Here is a 17,745-nt window from a genome sequence, read left to right as displayed (position 1 = left end):
TCAGCTGTGCCCCTTCTCCACCCTCCCGGCACACCCTTTTTCCCCAGCTTGCCTCGCATCAGCGGACGCGAAGGAGAGCCGGGGCTCCATCCGCCTCTTCGGGCGAGGGAGGAGGCCAGACTCCTCCGGCGGGTCCGGAAGCTGAGGGATGGGTGTGGGTCTCCACCAGGTCCTTAAGCACCTTGGCATTGGACGAGACGTCCTCAGTTTCTTCCCATGCAAAGAAAAGTATTGGCTCCAATGAGCTTCTACGTACGTCTCCGCTGCTCGAGATTCAACAGTTCTTTTTCGAGGCAGGCGGGATTCAGTTTGCTTCTTGTTCTGGGTACGCTCACTGGGGAAAGATCTCCTGGAGATGAACGCAGTCGGCGACCTACCCGAGGTACTTCAGAGAGAGGTGACAGTACGTTAATGGAATCCACCTCTTCATCCAGCAGGCTCACAAATTTGACTTGTCATCCTTAGTGTATCAGCCTCCAAAAGGGGAGGTAATCTGCTGAACAGGTTGTAGAGAATTATTTTCCATGTTTTTTATGCTTGGGGCTCATGTTGGTCAATACTTTTCTTTAAACAAAAAGACAGGTAGGAAGTTGAGGAAGATGGCGGAAGAGTAGGACGTGGAGATCACCTTCCTCCCCACAGATACATCACAAATACATCTTACACGTGGAACTGCTCCTATAGAACACCGACTGAACGCTGGCATAAGACCTCAGACCTCCCAAAAGGCAAGAAACTCCCCACGTACCTGGGTAGGGCAAAGAAAAAAGAAAAAACAGAGACAAAGAATAGGGACGGGACCTGCACCAGTGGGAGGGAGCTGTGAAGGAGGAAAGGTTTCCACACACTAGAAGCCCCTTCGCAGGCTGAGACTGTGGGTGGCGGAGGGCGGAAGCCTTGGAGCCGCAGAGGAGAGCGCAGCAACAGGGCTGCCAAGGGCAAAGCGGAGAGGTTCCCGCATGGAGGATCGCTGCCGACCAGCACTCACCAGCCCGAGAGGCTTGTCTGCTCAGCCGCCGGGGCGGGCGGGGGCTGGGAGCTGAGGCTCGGGCTTCGGTCGGATCACAGGGAAAGGACTGGGGTTGGTGGCGTGAACACAGCCAGAAGGGGTTAGTGCACCACGGCTAACTGGGAGGGACTCTGGAAAAAGTCTGGAGCTGCTGAAGAGGCAAGAGACTTTTTCTTCCCTCTTTATTTCCTGGTGAACGAGGAGAGGGGATTAAGAGCGCTGCTTAAAGGAGCTCCAGAGATGGGCGTGAGCCGCGGCTCTCAGTGCAGACCCCAGAGACGGGCATGAGATGCTAAGGCTGCTGCGGCAGCCACCAAGAAGCCTGTGTGCAAGCACACGTCACTATCCCCACCTCCCCTCCCGGGAGCTTCTGCAGCCTGCCACTGCCAGGGTCCCGTGATCCAGGGACAAATTCCCCGGGCGAACAAACGGCATGCCTCAGGCTGGTGCAACATCACGCCGGCCTCTGCCGTCACAGGCTTGCCCCGCATCCATACCCCTACCTCCCCACGGCCTGAGTGAGCCAGAGCCTCCGAATCAGCGGCTCCTTTAACCTCGTCCTGTCTGAGCGAAGAAGAGATGGCCTCAGGTGACCTACACGCAGAGGCGGGTCCAAATCCAAAGCTGAACCCCGGGGAGCTGTGCAAACAAAGAAGAGAAAGGGAAATCTCTCCCAGCAGCCTCAGAAGCAGCGGATTAAAGCGCCACAATCAACTTGATGTATCCTGCATCTGTGGAATACCTGAATACACAAGAAATCATCCCAAATTGAGGAGGTGGACTTTGGGAGCAAGATAGATTATTTTTTCCTCTTTTCCTCTTTTTGTGAGTGCGTATGTGTATGCTTCTGTGTGAGATTTTGTCTGTATGGCTTTCCTTTCACCATTTGTCCTAGGTTTCTGTCTGTCTGTTTTTTTTTTTAATTTACTTAAAAAATTTTTTTTAATAATTATTTTTTATTTTAATAACTTTATTAAATTTTATTTTCTCCTTTCTTTCTTCCTTCTTCCTTTCTTTTCCTTTCCTTTCCTTTCCTTTCTTCTTTTTCTCCCTTTTTTTCTGAGTTGTGTGGATGAAAGGCTCTTGGTGCTCCAGCCAGGCATCAGGGCTGTGCCTCTGAGGTGGGAGAGCCAACTTCAGGACACTGGTCCACAAGAGACCTCCCAGCTCCACATAATATCAAATGGTGAAAATCTCCCAGAGATCTCCATCTCAACACCAACACCCAGCTTCACTCAACGACCAGCAAGCTACAGTGTTGGACACCCTATGCCAAACAACTAGCAAGACAGGAACACAACCCCACCCATTAGCAGAGAGGCTGCCTAAAATCATAATAAGGCCACAGACACCCCAAAACACACCACCAGACATGGACCTGCCCACCAGAAAGACAAGATCCAGCCTCATCCACCAGAACACAGGCACTAGTCCCCTCCACCAGGAAGCGCACACAACCCACTGAACCAACTTTAGCCACTGTGGACAGACAACAAAAACAACGGGAACTACGAACCTGCAGCCTGCGAAAAGGAGACCCCAAACACAGTAAGATAAGCAAAATGAAAACATAGAAAAACACTCAGCAGATGAAGGAGCAAGGTAAAAACCCACCAGACCTAACAAATGAAGAGGAAATAGGCAGTCTACCTGAAAAACAATTCAGAATAATGATAGTAAAGATGATCCACACACTTGGAAATAGAATAGAGAAAATGCAAGAAACATTTAACAAGGACCTAGAAGAACTAAAGATGAAACAAGCAATGATGAACAACACAATAAATGAAATTTAAAATACTCTAGAAGGGATCAATAGCAGAATAACTGAGGTAGAAGAACGGATAAGTGAGCTGCAAGATAAAATAGTGGAAATAACTACTGCAGAGCAGAATAAAGAAAAAAGAATGAAAAGAACTGACAGTCTCAGAGACCTCTGGGACAACATTAAATGCACCAACATTCAAATTATAGGGGTCCCAAAAGAAGAAGAGAAAAAGAAAGGGACTGAGAAAATATTTGAAGAGATTATAGTTGAAAACTTCCCTAATATGGGAAAGGAAATAGTTAATCAAGTCCAGGAAGCACAGAGAGTCCCATACAGGATAAATCCAAGGAGAAACAGGCCAAAACATATATTAATCAAACTATCAAAAATTAAATACAAAGAAAGCATATTAAAAGCAGCAAGGGAAAAACAACAAATAACACACAAGGGAATCCCCATACAGTTAACAGCTGATCTTTCAGCAGAAACTCTGCAAGCCAGAAGGGAGTGGCAGGACATATTTAAGGTGATGAAGTAGAAAAACCTACAACCAAGATTACTCTACCCAGCAAGGATCTCATTCAGATTTGATGGAGAAATTAAAACCTTTACAGACAAGCAAAAGCCGAGAGAGTTCAGCACCAACAAACCAGCTTTACAACAAATGCTAAAGGAACTTCTCTAGACAAGAAACACAAGAGAAGGAAAAGATTTACAATAACAAACCGAAAACAATTAAGAAAATGGGAATAGGAATATACATATCGATAATTACCTTAAATGTAAATGGATTAAATGCTCCCACCAAAAGACACAGACTGGCTGAATGGATACAAAAACAAGACCTGCTGTCAACAAGAGACCCACTTCAGACCTAGCGAATACAGACTGAAAGTGAGGGGATGGAAAAAGATATTCCATGCAAATGGAAATCAAAACAAAGCTGGAGTAGCAATTCTCATATCAGACAAAATAGACGTTAAAATAAAGACTATTACAAGAGACAAAGAAGGACACTACATAATGATCAAGGGATCGATCCAAGAAGAAGATATAACAGTTGTAAATATTTATGGACCGAACATAGGAGCACCTCAACATAAGGCAAATACCAACAGCCATAAAAGGGGAAATAGACAGTAACACAATCATAGTAGGGGACTCTGACACCCCACTTTCACCAATGGACAGATCATCCAAAATGAAATAAATAAGGAAACACAAGTCTTTAAATGATACATTAAACAAGATGGATTTAATTGATATTTATAGGACATTCCATCCAAAAACAACAGAATACACATTTTTCTCAAGTGCTCATGGAACATTCTCCAGGATAGATCATATCTTGGGTCACAAATCAAGCCTTGGTAAATTTAAGAAAATTGAAATCGTATCAAGTATCTTTTCTGACCACAATGCTATGAGACTAGATATCAATTACAGGAAAAGATCTGTAAAAACTACAACCACATGGAGTCTAAACAATACACTACTTAATAACCAAGTGATCACTGAAGAAATCAAAGAGGAAATCAAAAAATACCTAGAAACAAATGAAAGAGGGACATTTATAGCAATACAATCCTACCTTAAGAAACAGGAAACATCTCAAATAAACAACCTAACCTTGCACCTAAAGCAATTAGAGAAAGAAGAACAAAAAACCCCCAAAGTTAGCAGAAGGAAAGAAATCATAAAAATCAGATCAGAAAGAAATGAAGGAAATTATAGCAAAGATAAATAAAACTAAAAGCTGGTTCTTTCAGAAGATAAACAAAATTGATAAACCATTAGCCACACTCATCAAGAAAAAAAGGGAGAGGACTCAAATCAATAGAATTAGGAATGGAAAAGAAGTAACTGACACTGCAGAAATACAAAGGATCATGAGAGATTACTACAAGCAACTCTATGCCAATAAAATGGACAACCTGTAAGAAATGGACAAATTCTTAGAAATGCACACCCTGCTGAGACTGAACCAGGACGAAATAGAAAATATGAACAGACCAATCACAAGCACTGAAATTGAAACTGTGATTAAAAATCTTCCAACGAACCAAATCCCAGGACCAGATGGCTTCACAGGTGAATTCTATCAAACACTTACAGAAGAGCTAACACCTATCCTTCTCAAACTCTTCCAAAATATAGCAGAGAGAGGAACACTCCCAAACTCCTATGGAGCCCCCGCTCCCCGCAACTAGAGAAAGCCTGCGTGCAGCAACAAAGACCCAATGCAGCCAAAAATAAATAAATAAAAAAAATTATTTTAAAAAACATATAGCAGAAAAATATGTATATAATATGTAGCAGAAAACCTAAACAATCAACAGAAGGGTGGAAATAAAGCTGAGAAAATTCTTGTGATTTAAAAAAAAAGAAAGGAACGATTAAAAATGGAAAATAAAAGAAAAAATATAAATAACTTAGAGGTACATTTCAGAAAATCCAATAGTCAACTAATAGAAGTTCCCCAAAAAGAAAATAGAGAAGATAAAGTGAAAAGAAAATTTCCCAGAACTGATGCACATAGCCTGCCAGACTGGAAAACCTCACTTAGTATCTAGCATTACGAATTAAAAAAATACCCACACTAAGTCATATCATGAACTTTCAGGACACCTGAAACAAAGATCCTAAAGCTTGCAGAAAGAAAAATTACAGGTCACAAATAAAAGTTCTGGAATCAGAATAGCACAAGGCTTCAAACAGCAACAATGAACTATGGAAAACAATGAATAAATGCATTTTAAAGTGCTTACCTACAATTGTACAGTCTATCAAACTATCAATGCAGTGCAAGAATAAAATAAACCCATTTCAGACATGCAAAAGCCTCAAAAAATTTACATCCCATTAATCCTTGGGAAACCATGGAAGGATATGCTCCACCAAACAGGGAAGTAAACCATGAAAGCAGCAGCTGTGGATCCAGGAAACAGAGGAGGGGCATAAGAAAGGACAAGGGTGAAGGCAAAGAGAAATCTCAGGGCAAGAGCTATGCCCCAGGTGTAGAGAACAACCAACGTGCCTGTCATGTGTTGAGCTGTGCTCCCGCAAAAGTCTTATGTTGAAGTTGTCCTAACTTCAGAATGTGACTGTACTTGGAGATGGCGTCTTTAAAGAGGTAAGTTTAAATGAGGTCATTAGGGTGGGCACTAATCCAATATGACTGGGTATCCTTATAAGAAAAGGAAATCTGGACCATGAGGGAAGACCATGTGAAGACCAAGGGAGAAGACGGCCATTTACAAGTCAAGGAGAGAGGCCTCAGAAGAAACCAGCCCTGCCAACACTTTGATCTTGGACTTCTGGCCTCCAGGGCTGTAAGAAAATAAAACATTTGTTGTTTAAGCCACCCAGTCTGTGGTACTTTTTTATGGCAGCCCTGGCAAACTAAAAACAGTGCCCAACCTAGAACAGGTCGAGAATAAGTCCAATCAATCCAGGAAAGATTTCAAACAAAAAAGAATCTGATGTGTTTACCCTATCCACACTGAGAAATGTTACAGTGGTGTTAGAGATTTGGAGGATGAATAAGTGATAGGTTCATAGGAAAAGACGCAAACAAAAATGAAGGGGACAAAATGGTGTAAGAATGGAGACATACTCATACATGATGGTTCAGAGGTGAATGATACTTACCTAGCAAATAACATAAACTCAGAATACCGATTTAACCAAAAGTTGGGAAATAACTATCCTGAAAAGATGAGGGGAACAGAAGTGTGTATGTGGACAGGGGATGTGAAAGAGCTAAATTCTCATCTTCCACAGTAGGAAGTCAATAGACAGTATCAGAAACTGAAAAATCAAGACGTGGTAATATAAGCCTAGTATTTAAATATGGAGGCAAATATTAGAAAATAATGCTAAAATACTTAAAGTGATTGCCTTTGGGGAGTGACAATCAGGGGATAGGGCAGGGGTGCTGATGGGAAGACTACTCTTTTTCATAGAAATCTCGGTAGAACTATTTGAATTTTCAACTATTGAGTTGGCCAAAAATTCATTTGGGTTTTCCGTAACATCCTGCAGAAAAACCCAAATGAACTTTTTGGCCAACCCAATACTTACCAGTGTTTTTTAAATAAAAATAAAAAATTTAACAGCTTAAACAGACCACTAAAGACCTTTAAAAAAGGTTGCTCGTCCCTTTAGCCAGAGGACTTTCAGTGGTGTGATGTGAGCAGAAGCTGGGAACACAGTGTGTTGAAGAATAAATGAGACATGAGATAGAAAAAGGAGACTGGTTTTCAATAAGCTGTGTTGATAAATGAAATGGGATGAGGACAGAGAGGACAACACGATCAAAGAAGGTTTTCAAAGGTGGCAGTGCTTAAGATGACACTTCTGCTGGCAATGTCCTCCTCAGAAACTGCTTGCCAAGGAACTCCTTAAAACTATTAGATTAGCTGGACTCCCATGCCTGTCCCTGGGTTCTTTTTTTGCCTCACCAGTTGTCTTGCTGCGCCAGTATCTTTCCAAGGGAGAGTTCATGATGTATGCGAAGGAACAATTCCACAGAGCAGCCTCTGGCAAGAAGAACTCTTGTATCTCTGTTAAATGTGGTGGGCAGAAAAAACTTTCTGAGCCACCACCTAGATGAAAGGTAGCAACCTGACTAAGCTCATCAGACACAGACCAGGGAGTAGCTGAGTTAGAGCACTTCCTTAGGGTCAGGTTCCACATGATGTTCATTTATAACACAGAACAGAGAAAACAACTATCATATACAGTATCAGACTTTCCATGATACAACGCTTCAAAATCAGAGACTTAAACAATGAAGCCAATTTGCCCAAATATTCATCAAATATTTACCAAGGCTTATGATGTCATGACAGTTAGACCCTTTCTTGAGCAAACAAAGGTTTCTGGCTACCTCTGCAACTAAAAATAATTAACACCTCCCACATGATCCAGCTGTGTGTTCCAGAGGAAAACTAGCAGAAGGGGCAACTTAGAAAAAGTTAAGGTCAAGGCACCATTCCACTGTGAGAGGCAAGTGGAGAAAGACTGTGGCAGGTTACGTTCAACAAAGAAGCAAAAACACAAGGAGCCATGCAAGTCTCCCCAGATATTCCAGGCTTTAAATGTCTCACCCTGTTCTGTTCATCAAGCAACCTTTATAGTCTATAAACGTTTTCAAGTTTTCTGAGTAGCTCCACCCAGTTGATAACAATTACCCTGTCAGGTAAATTACCCAGCATTTAGCATTTACGTTTATCAACTGGTCTCTCCTACTCAATTGACAATCAATCCCTAAAAGTTTATCCAGTGTAGGATGGCGTATCTGACAATTCAGTGAAAGGAAATTGGTCAACTCCAACAATAGACGGCCAAAAGAAAGAAAGAAATGTCTAATCACAAAAATACTACAACTAATTACAAATAGTGATTAGGTTCTAAAGAGATTATCTCCTAGGTAGATTTTGATAGAAATCTTGAACAGTTTGGCAGGGAGGAGATACCCTGATGATTGGGTAATAACAGAACATGACAGAAACACTAAAAATTTTCTGTGCACACACACACACATACATACATACATACATACACACACACACACACACACACTCAAACATTACAAGTCTAGTCAGAAGGAAATACACCAGAAAAGGAAGATAGAATTTTTAAAAATAATTTACAAGGCATGTTCTTTATTACTTTTTATCAGTTCTAAAATATCATCCTCCTTTAAAAAAACTTAAGACTGGAATGACAGACTATTTCCTTTACTGTTGTAAATACTGCAAATTTATCAGCAGAGCTAAGTATCAATATAATTTTTCCTTAAGCTCGAACACACAAGGGAGCACTAAAATAGATTATAAACCTCATTTGACCTGATCTTATAAAAAGTCACTCTGGCTGTCTTCAGTCCTGTTCTGTCTCCAGGTAGATTTCCAGGGTAGGCTTGTGTCACTTGGTCCATCTATAATAGGTCGGATAGGGTAGTCTGTAGTAACTGCCAGGATAACACCTTCTGTTCTGTGCTGCTTGACTGGCGTTTGGCTCTACATTCCAAGAGTACCTCCTTTGTAAACAGTCCTCTCCATGGGGAACAGGAGGAGGAATATGGCTTCTCTGGTAAATGTTCTGATTCTGTGAAAATTTTCTTAAACAAAACAAAAGTAATACACCATTATTAGTTTTAATAAGTATATATAATAAGCTTTATAAAATTATACATAGACACTCTGGTTCTACTGTTTTCTACCTGTGTGATTTTAGCAGATAAAATTGCTTAATCTGGGCTTCCCTGGTGGCGCAGTGGTTGAGAGTCCGCTTGCCGATGCAGGGGACAGGGGTTCGTGCCCCGGTCCGGGAAGATCCCACATGCCGCGGAGTGGCTGGGCCCATGAGCCATGGCCACTGGGCCTGTGCATCCGGAGCCTGTGCTCTGCAATGGGAGAGGCCACAACAGTGAGAGGCCTGCGTACCGCAAAAAAAAAAAAAAAATTGCTTAATCTTTAGATTTCTTAGTTCTTTATAAATAGAGCTAACAATACTTTCCATCTTCATGGATTGTTTTGAAGGTAAATTAAGATGATATACTTCAATTACCTACCACAATGCCTTGGCACACTGTAGGTTCCCAGAAGCCTTTCCACCTTTCCCTATAGAGATAAGTGCCCATACTATTCTAATCAGATACATTCTCTCCAAGTGTGGCAGGGCTGACATGAAACAGAATAAGCTACTTATTTTTGAAACCAGGAACCTACTTTCACTTTATAAGTAAATACATATATAAATTAATTATAAAATGTAGAAATCTAACCATGGCATATGCAGCAAATTTGGAAAATTAAAATTTAATTGTTTCAAAAGCAACATCAGTAAATCTAATATAATCAGACAAAAGAAAATTTGGAAATCTGAGAAAAGTAAACACCCCCAAAAACCCCTCAATCCCACTTAATCTAAGTAAACTGGTTAATATTTACTTTTGGTCTCTTTCCCCCAGCATTTTTTTTTTTTTTTTTTTTTTTTTTGCGGCATGCGGGCCTCCCACTGTTGTGGCCTCTCCCGCCGCGGAGCACAGGCTCCGGATGCGCAGGCTCTGGATGCGCAGGCTCAGCGGCCATGGCTCACAGGCCCAGCCGCTCCGCGGCATATGGGATCCTCCCGGACCGGGGCACGAACCCGTATCCCCCGCATCGGCAGGCGGACTCCCAACCACCGCGCCACCAGGGAGGCCCCCCAGCATCTTTTTTTGACTGCTGAATCATAACCTATAATTTTCACTTATCATAAGTAAGCTATCACTTTCAATGGCTTTATAAAATATCATAGTATGGATATAATAATTTACTTAGCTATTCTTCATCGTTAGAAATGCAAGCTGCTACCAATTTTTCCAATACTGTAAATAATGCTGGCATTAACATCCCAGAACATATATACTGTATCGTAAGCACCTAGTCCAGAGTCTGATACATAGTAGGGAGTTTGAGAAATGTGCTGAATGATTAAATGCATGTAGATTTTCCCATATTTTTAAGTATTTCTGTAGCCTCATGGTGGAATTACCAGGTATGAACATTTTTATGGCTATTACAGTTATGTTTCTAAAGGGCTATACCATTTTTCAGTGCCGCTGGCAACACAAGCAACACCTTTTTGAAATGTTTACATCTGCTAAAAATGCCAAAACATCTTTTTGAAAACTGAAAGTTTACAATGTGCTAAAGTACTTTATTAACTCATGTAATAATCAACAACAATCCCAAGGTATATGTTATTAAAATTTTATTTATAATATTATTAAAATTTCCATCTAACTGATAAGAAAATAGGAATTTAGAGATCTTACTCAAGATCACATACAGGGTGAACAGCAGAGCCAGGATGCAAACCCAGGTCCAGCCTGACAATCAATACACTGGACTACCTTGTCAAAAACTTGCTAAAGTAATAGCAAAATAGCAAAAACTGTTGTTGTTTTAATTGTACTGAGGTTTTTCCTGTTTCCCAAGTGAAAGTATGTTTGTGATTTATGTGTTCAACCCCTTTGCAAGTTTCTCTACAGGAATGTTACCATTTCCCCTATAATTTGTATTTACTCTTTAAACAAAGCAACCTTCTTTATTCTGGAAACTACACCACTATTACTGCAGCCTAAGAATGTGAGATCCTTTGTGAACACTCACAACAAATTATTGGCTTAAACTAAGTTTAAGAATCAATGAGGGGCTTCCCTGGTGGCGCAGTGGTTGAGAGTCTGCCTGCCGATGCAGGGGACACAGGTTCGTGCCCTGCTTCAGGATGATCCCACATGCCGCGGAGCGGCTAGGCCCGTAAGCCATGGCTGCTGAGCCTGCACGTCCGGAGCCTGTGCTCCACAACGGGAGAGGCCACAACAGTGAGAGGCCTGCGTACCGCAAAAATAAATAAATAAATAAATAAAATAAAATAAAATAAAACATTAAAAAAAAAAAAGAATCAATGAAAGTTTCTAAGTCCTCTTCCCAACTGCCTCTGAAAAATCACCTATTCCCCCTCCTATACTTGATTTTCCAGCCCTAAATGCAAAATATGGAACAAACAATACCTCCTGGATGACACTGATCAGCAAGAAAACACCAATTCTTCACATTATAATGTGTTCGCACTAATTTATAATATTAATTTCTATTTCAATTCTAGAAAAAGGGAAAGCAGAGATACCTTTCTGATAGCTGAAAATCTTGGGTCTGGGTATGGAAATGCCGAGATGTTGGGTAACCTGGGGTCTGATGTAGGTTATACTTCTGTTCTTGGTTAACAGACTTATTAGCTGTGTGAACTGGTTCCATCATATGCGCTGAGTCGTGAAAACCACTTGCTCTGGATACACTGGAATCCCGATTCCTGAAACAGAATGTTTCCACAAAATATTACTGGTCTGCAAATTCAGTAGCCAATTTAGTGACAATATTTTGGCCCGTGAAAATAACAACTCCATCCTCCCCCATTCCTATTTGTTTAGGTTTCGTCGAGCAAGTAAACAAGCTACAAGAAGAAGGGATATTTGCAACTTAAATGACATAAAAATAGATCTTCCTAACCACAAATTTCACATATAAAATGCAATTTACTTTCTGATGGGACCATTCTGAGGGTCTTCAATGTAGTTTTGTCTTTCTAAGCAATGTCCACGGCTCCTATCAAATACTGAGGAGCGGATGAACTGATAGAAATAACTGTACAAAAAGCAAATCTTTCCCAGAGAAAGCAGATAAAAGCTGAAATCCAGAGACTTCCCTGGTGGCACAGTGGTTAAGAATCCACCTGCCAATACAGGGGACAGGGGTTTGAGCCCTGGTCCGGGAGGATCCCACATGCCACGGAGCAACAAAGCACATGCACCACAACTACTGAAGCCTGCATGCCACAACTACTGAAGCGTGAGTGCCTAAAGCCCGAGCTCCACAACGAGAAGCCACTGCAATGAGAGGACCACGTACCACAACAAAGAGTAGCCTCTGACTGTGGCAACTAGAGAAAGCCCACACAGCAACGAAGACAAAACGCAGCCAAAAGTTAATTAATTAATTAATTAAATTTAAAAAAGAAAAGAAAATGCTGAAATCCACTGACTAATTATTCAGGCTGTTATATCTCACTATTTCCAGGTACATCCCTTTAAAAATTTTTGGTAAAAGGTTATCTTATGTCAGAACAAGTGAATTACAAACTTTTCTCTTTTTCCAAAATTTGAGAAATTCCCCTACACTTCTACCTTCAAATTTTATAAAAATGGAAAAGTAGTGACAACCCTTATACTTACATCCAATTGCATCATCTGGCCACATGCCTTCTACATCAATCAAATATCTACAAAACAACAAAATTCGAGTCATTTGTAAATAAAAAGAAAAGAAAATCAAGTTTTTGCAAAAAAGGTCCAATTTCACTTTACAAATATAGATATAAAAATACTAAGAAAATATCAGAACATGGAATCAATAATTATTAAAGAATGATATACGCCATGACTACAAAAAGGTGTTATTCTAAGGACTCAAGGATAACGCAACTTTAGAAAACCTATGAATATAACTATTTACATTAATACAACAATTTAATTAATAAATGAAAGAGAATAAAATACAGGATCAAACTGGCAGATGGTAAAAAGTTATGTGATAACATGCAACAGTCAGTTTCGGTGAAAATGCTCTGTACGCTAAAAACAGGAGACTTAATAGGACAGAGTATTCATCAAGAACCAACAAATAACAAAAGACAAATTAGGATAAATATTAACATCATATCTAAAAAACCCTATCTAACCAACCATAGGAGCCAGAAACTTAGGAATCACCAGCACTGACAGCTATTTCTCCCTCGCCCTCATCCTCAACCCACCACCAGTGCTAACAATGATACTGCCTACGTACCTCTAGAATCTGTCCACATCTTTCCACCAAAATGACCACCATACACTGGTCCAAGCCACCATTTATGCCCAATTTCTACAAAAGTCTCCTACCTTGTTTCCTCGCTTCCACTCTTTCTCCCTGCAGTGTATTCTCCACTCGGTAGCAAAATGATAGGTTGAAAATGCAGTTGGGTATGTTCCACACACTCACCTTCAACAAAAAATGTTCAGTGGTTTTCTATTACTCTTAAAGTCTGAAACCTTAAACATAAGCCTGCACGATCGAGCTCCTACCCACCTTGTAGCTCCATTATAATCACATGCTCCCCCAACAGCCCCACCTTCCTGGCCAGTTCCTCCAACACAGCATATGCTTTCCTCTTATAGGGTCTTTTGCTATTCCTTATGCTCAGAAATCTCTCCCCAGCGTCCCTATCTGGTTACTACCTACTCATCCTTCAGATATCAGCTGAAACATCCCTAAATAAACCTTCTCTAATCTCCATGATGAGATCAAATCCTCCCTAAAATATGCTCTCATGGTACCATGTTCCTCTCCTTGGCACTTGTCAGAGTTGTAATTCTACATGCAGAGTATGATCCTTGAATATCTGTTCCCTCTCTGGACTCTTAGAATTCACAAAGGGCAGGTCAAGTCTCTTCACTCACAAAATTTCACAAGTCTTTTTGCTAGCACCCAGCACAGTGCTTAAACAGAACATGTGCTCAATAAGTATTTCCTGCATGAACAACCAAAAACTGGTACAGTGTAGCAACATCCACCAAAAGCATAAGGGCATAAACTCTTTGATGCAGAAGTCCCATTCTGAGTGAAGTTAACTGAGACAAAGCATATATATTCAAAGGTGCTCACACAGGAATGTTCATTACTTTCATGTTTTATAATATCAAAAACTTCTGACTTTTATATGTTCATCAGTGAGCAAAGGAACAATGCAGCATTAAAAATAAAGAAATAAACAAATGGGACCTAATGAAACTTAAAAGCTTTTGCGCAGCAAAGGAAAGTATAAACAAGATGAAAAGACAACCCTCAGAATGGGAGAAAATATTTGCAAACAAATCAACAAAGGATTAATCTCCAAAATATATAAATAGGTCATGCAGCTCACTATTAAAAAAAACAAACAACCCAATCAAAAAATGGGCAGAAGACCTAAATAAACATTTCTCCAAAGACATACAGATGGCCAAGCGGCACATGAAAAGCTGCTCAACATCACTAATTATTAAAGAAATGCAACTCAATACTACAATGAGGTATCACCTCACACTGGTTAGAATGGGCATCATCAGAAAATCTACAAACAACAAATGCTGGAGAGGGTGTGAAGAAAGGGAACCCTCTCGCACTGCTGGTGGGAATGTAAACTGATACAGCCACTATGGAGAACAGTATGGAGGTTCCTTAATAACTAACAATAGAATTACCACATGATCCAGCAATCCGACTACTGGGCATATACCCAGAGACAACCATAATTCAAAAAGACATAGGCACCCCAATGTTCAAGGCAGCACTATTCACAATAGGTAGGTCATGGAAGCAACCTAAATGCCCATTAACAGATGAAAGGATAAAGAAGATGTGGTATGTATATACAATGGAATATTACTCAGAGATAAAAAAGAACGAAATTGGGTCATTTGTAGAGACATGGACGGACCTAGAGACTGTCATACAGAGTGAAGTAAGTCAGAAAGAGAAAAACAAATATTGTATATTAATGCATATATGTGGAATCTAGAAAAATGGTACAGATGAACCGGTTTGCAAGGTAGAAATAGAGACACAGATGTAGAGAACAAACGTATGGACACCAAGGGGGGAAAGCGAGGAAGGGCGGGGGTCGGTGGTGGTGAGATGAATTGGAAGATTGGGATTGACATATATACACTAATATGTATAAACTAGATAACTAATAAGAACCTGCTGTATAAAAATAAATAAATTTTTAAAATTCAAAAATAAATTAAAAAAAATTAATTAAAAAAAAAGAAGAATGAGGCTGGAAGACTCTCAAAACAGCACACAGATCACACACTCAAGCCCTGGAAGATGAGGAAGTGCCTTAAGTCCCCCACTGCGGATGACATCTCCCTGCCTCACAAGTCTGACTGGGCTAGCTTTGGCAAGGGGACGGAGCTGGATCAGGAGCCGCTGCTGCCATATCTGGATCAAATTCTAGTTTTGGTCTACCATCCAACACCTAGCCAGACTCGCCTAGCAACTCAGCTGAGAGGAACCAAATAGGATAGCTCAAAAGAATAGGCCTCATACAGCATCAGCCTAAAGGAGTTTATGACCCTGGAAGAAATGGATCAGAAAAAAGGATCTGGGGGACTTCCCTGGTGGTGCACTGGCTAAAGTCTCCACACTCCCAATGTAGGGGGCCCGGGTTCGTTACCTGGTCATGGAACTAGATCCCACATGCATGCCACAACTAAGAGTTTGCATGCCACAACTAAAGAGCCCACCGGCTGCAACGAAGACCTGGCGCAACCAAAAAAAAAAAAATCAATCAATAAAATATAACAAATATTAAAAAAAAGATTTCTGGAAGAATACGGTATTAACTTTTGCTTACCTTTTTTAAAGGAACTTTGAAAGCAATGAAACGAGTCCCAGGCATCCGCTGTCCAACTGGGAGATAGTCTTGCCAACTATTAATATATTCTTTGTTAGGCAAATTTTATGTTAGGCTGTTTCCCTGCATAGGATGAATGCGCCCTGAAAATGGAAATCATATCCCTCTATAGTAGGTCCCTCTTCTTTCTGCTTTGCATTTTGCTGCTACACTTATTCAACCCCACCTTGTAATAAGCTATGCTTCCCTTGTTCCTGTTTTCCCATCTTGAAAGCAGATGAAAGGCAACAAAACAATGCAAAGGTCTAAACAAATAAGGGATATCTAAACCCAGCGATGGCCAGAACTTCTGTATCCCTGATAAAATCTAGCCCAGTGTTGACTACTATGGTATCATTAATACATGCATGTTGACTGAAAGAGTTAGAACTCAATTCTTCCACTTCACAGTTTAGTTTTAGTCCTCATACAAAACCTGATAATAAAATTCCTTAATGCTAGGAATCACAGTGAGCAATAATATCTGAACTGACTTCTGTAAGATGAGTGAGAACTAAGGTTAATTCAGTGTATCTGAAGCATAGAAAGTGAGGGCAATAATGGCACAAGATGGGGCTAGAGAAGCAGAGAGGATTCTAGACCACACAGAGTCTTAAAGGCCAACAGTTTGTTTTCTATTCTCAAAACAATGTTTTTGAGTGCTGTCCATGAGCAATGTTCCAACTTGCTTTTAAGGTTTCTTGTGTGAAGAATGGATTGGAAGGAAACAAGAAATATGGACACTAGTTAGGACCTAATTGCAACAGACAGGCAAGTTCAGTATTAGCAGGTTGAGGAAGAGTTGACAGATTCAAAAAAATGCAGGAGATAAACTGAAGCGGGCTTAATGGGCTTTGAGATGGAGGAAAGGAAGATCTTAGGGAATTAAAGGGTTTACTGCACACATGAGCAAAGTCTCAAAATTAATCATTTGAACGTACAGAGGTAGATCTCTCAAATGACACCGGTTAGGAAGCAACAGTACGCCCTTTATAATTCCTAGAGACAACACAAATCAACTGTTTCGATGGAAAATTCGGCAGTACCCGTGCGTTTTTTCACTCAAACTTAGTTCCAGTTCCTCTTACTCACACTTTCTCTGCCAAAACAACACAGCTTGAGGAATTGAAGGGGCTTCCATTTTGGTAATTAAGGAGCATCCCCAACACTGACAGTCCCATCTTAAAAAGCAGTCCCTCTGCATTTTACCCGAGGAGCAATGGCCAGAGCCTCCGTTTTAAAATGATGGGGGGGAAATCAGAACATCTCACACTGTCCCTTTCAGCCACTGTGAACTGAGCCACGAGATGACCAATACCCCCTAGCACAGCGCGGACGGGGCAGCGCGCGGGGGCAACAGTGACAGGAGACAGCACAAGAGACGAAGCCCAGGCCCAGGGGCTCTGAGCTCCACCAGCAAAAGCCCAGGGGCCAAGGCGTATTACCTTTCCGGGATGTGCTTTCCGCCCTTCCTCCTGGCCGACGAACCTCCGGAAAAGCCGCGACACTGACCCCGGTGCCCACGGGCATGGTGCCACTGGCTCATGTCACCCCCAACATGCCGCCCACCCAACGCCAAGAGTGCCAAAGTCGCCAACCCAGCGGCCCCGGTGCCAGCACAAGGCCCCGAGCCACAAGCGCCTAGGCGCAAGCCCACACAGCTCGTGCACCTCCTTGTACTGCGCATGCGCCACCGCCCGTCCAGATGACGTCCTCACGCTGGCCGACTGAGACGCTTCATTAGGAAAGAGGACTCTGACACCTGCAATTTCCCTCGTTAGCCAGAGGCCGGTCGCAGAAGTTCATTAGTTCGTGTGTGTACCCTTCAGAATTCCACTCATACGGGACATGGAAAGTTGTCCCACTCTCCCAGTTTCTTGTGTGGTTCTTTCAGGTATTTCCCAAGTGCTTACATTCACACTTGTTCTATCTTGTATGTCCT

At 41.3% G+C, this 17,745-nt stretch overlaps 1 protein-coding gene across 1 annotated transcript; it reads right to left on the bottom strand.

Moving 5' to 3' along the window:
• Positions 1-17,557, bottom strand: DUSP11 (dual specificity phosphatase 11; the record flags this gene model as incomplete). Its single annotated transcript, XM_081253882.1, has 5 exons — positions 17,249-17,557; positions 15,765-15,840; positions 11,870-12,108; positions 11,460-11,642; positions 1-385 (listed from the first exon to the last, which is right to left on the bottom strand). Exons 1-5 carry the CDS (start codon positions 17,488-17,490, stop codon positions 1-3), a joined length of 1,125 nt encoding a protein of 374 aa, XP_081110008.1. The 5' UTR covers positions 17,491-17,557.
• Positions 17,558-17,745: the final 188 nt, after the last annotated feature.

Source organism: Mesoplodon bidens, assembly GCF_964165515.1.
Source record: "Mesoplodon bidens genome assembly, chromosome: 14".
NCBI classification, from domain to species: Eukaryota; Metazoa; Chordata; class Mammalia; order Artiodactyla; family Ziphiidae; genus Mesoplodon; species Mesoplodon bidens.
Note: the sequence above shows the minus strand (reverse complement) of the source record. Positions and strands in the feature narration are given on the sequence as shown.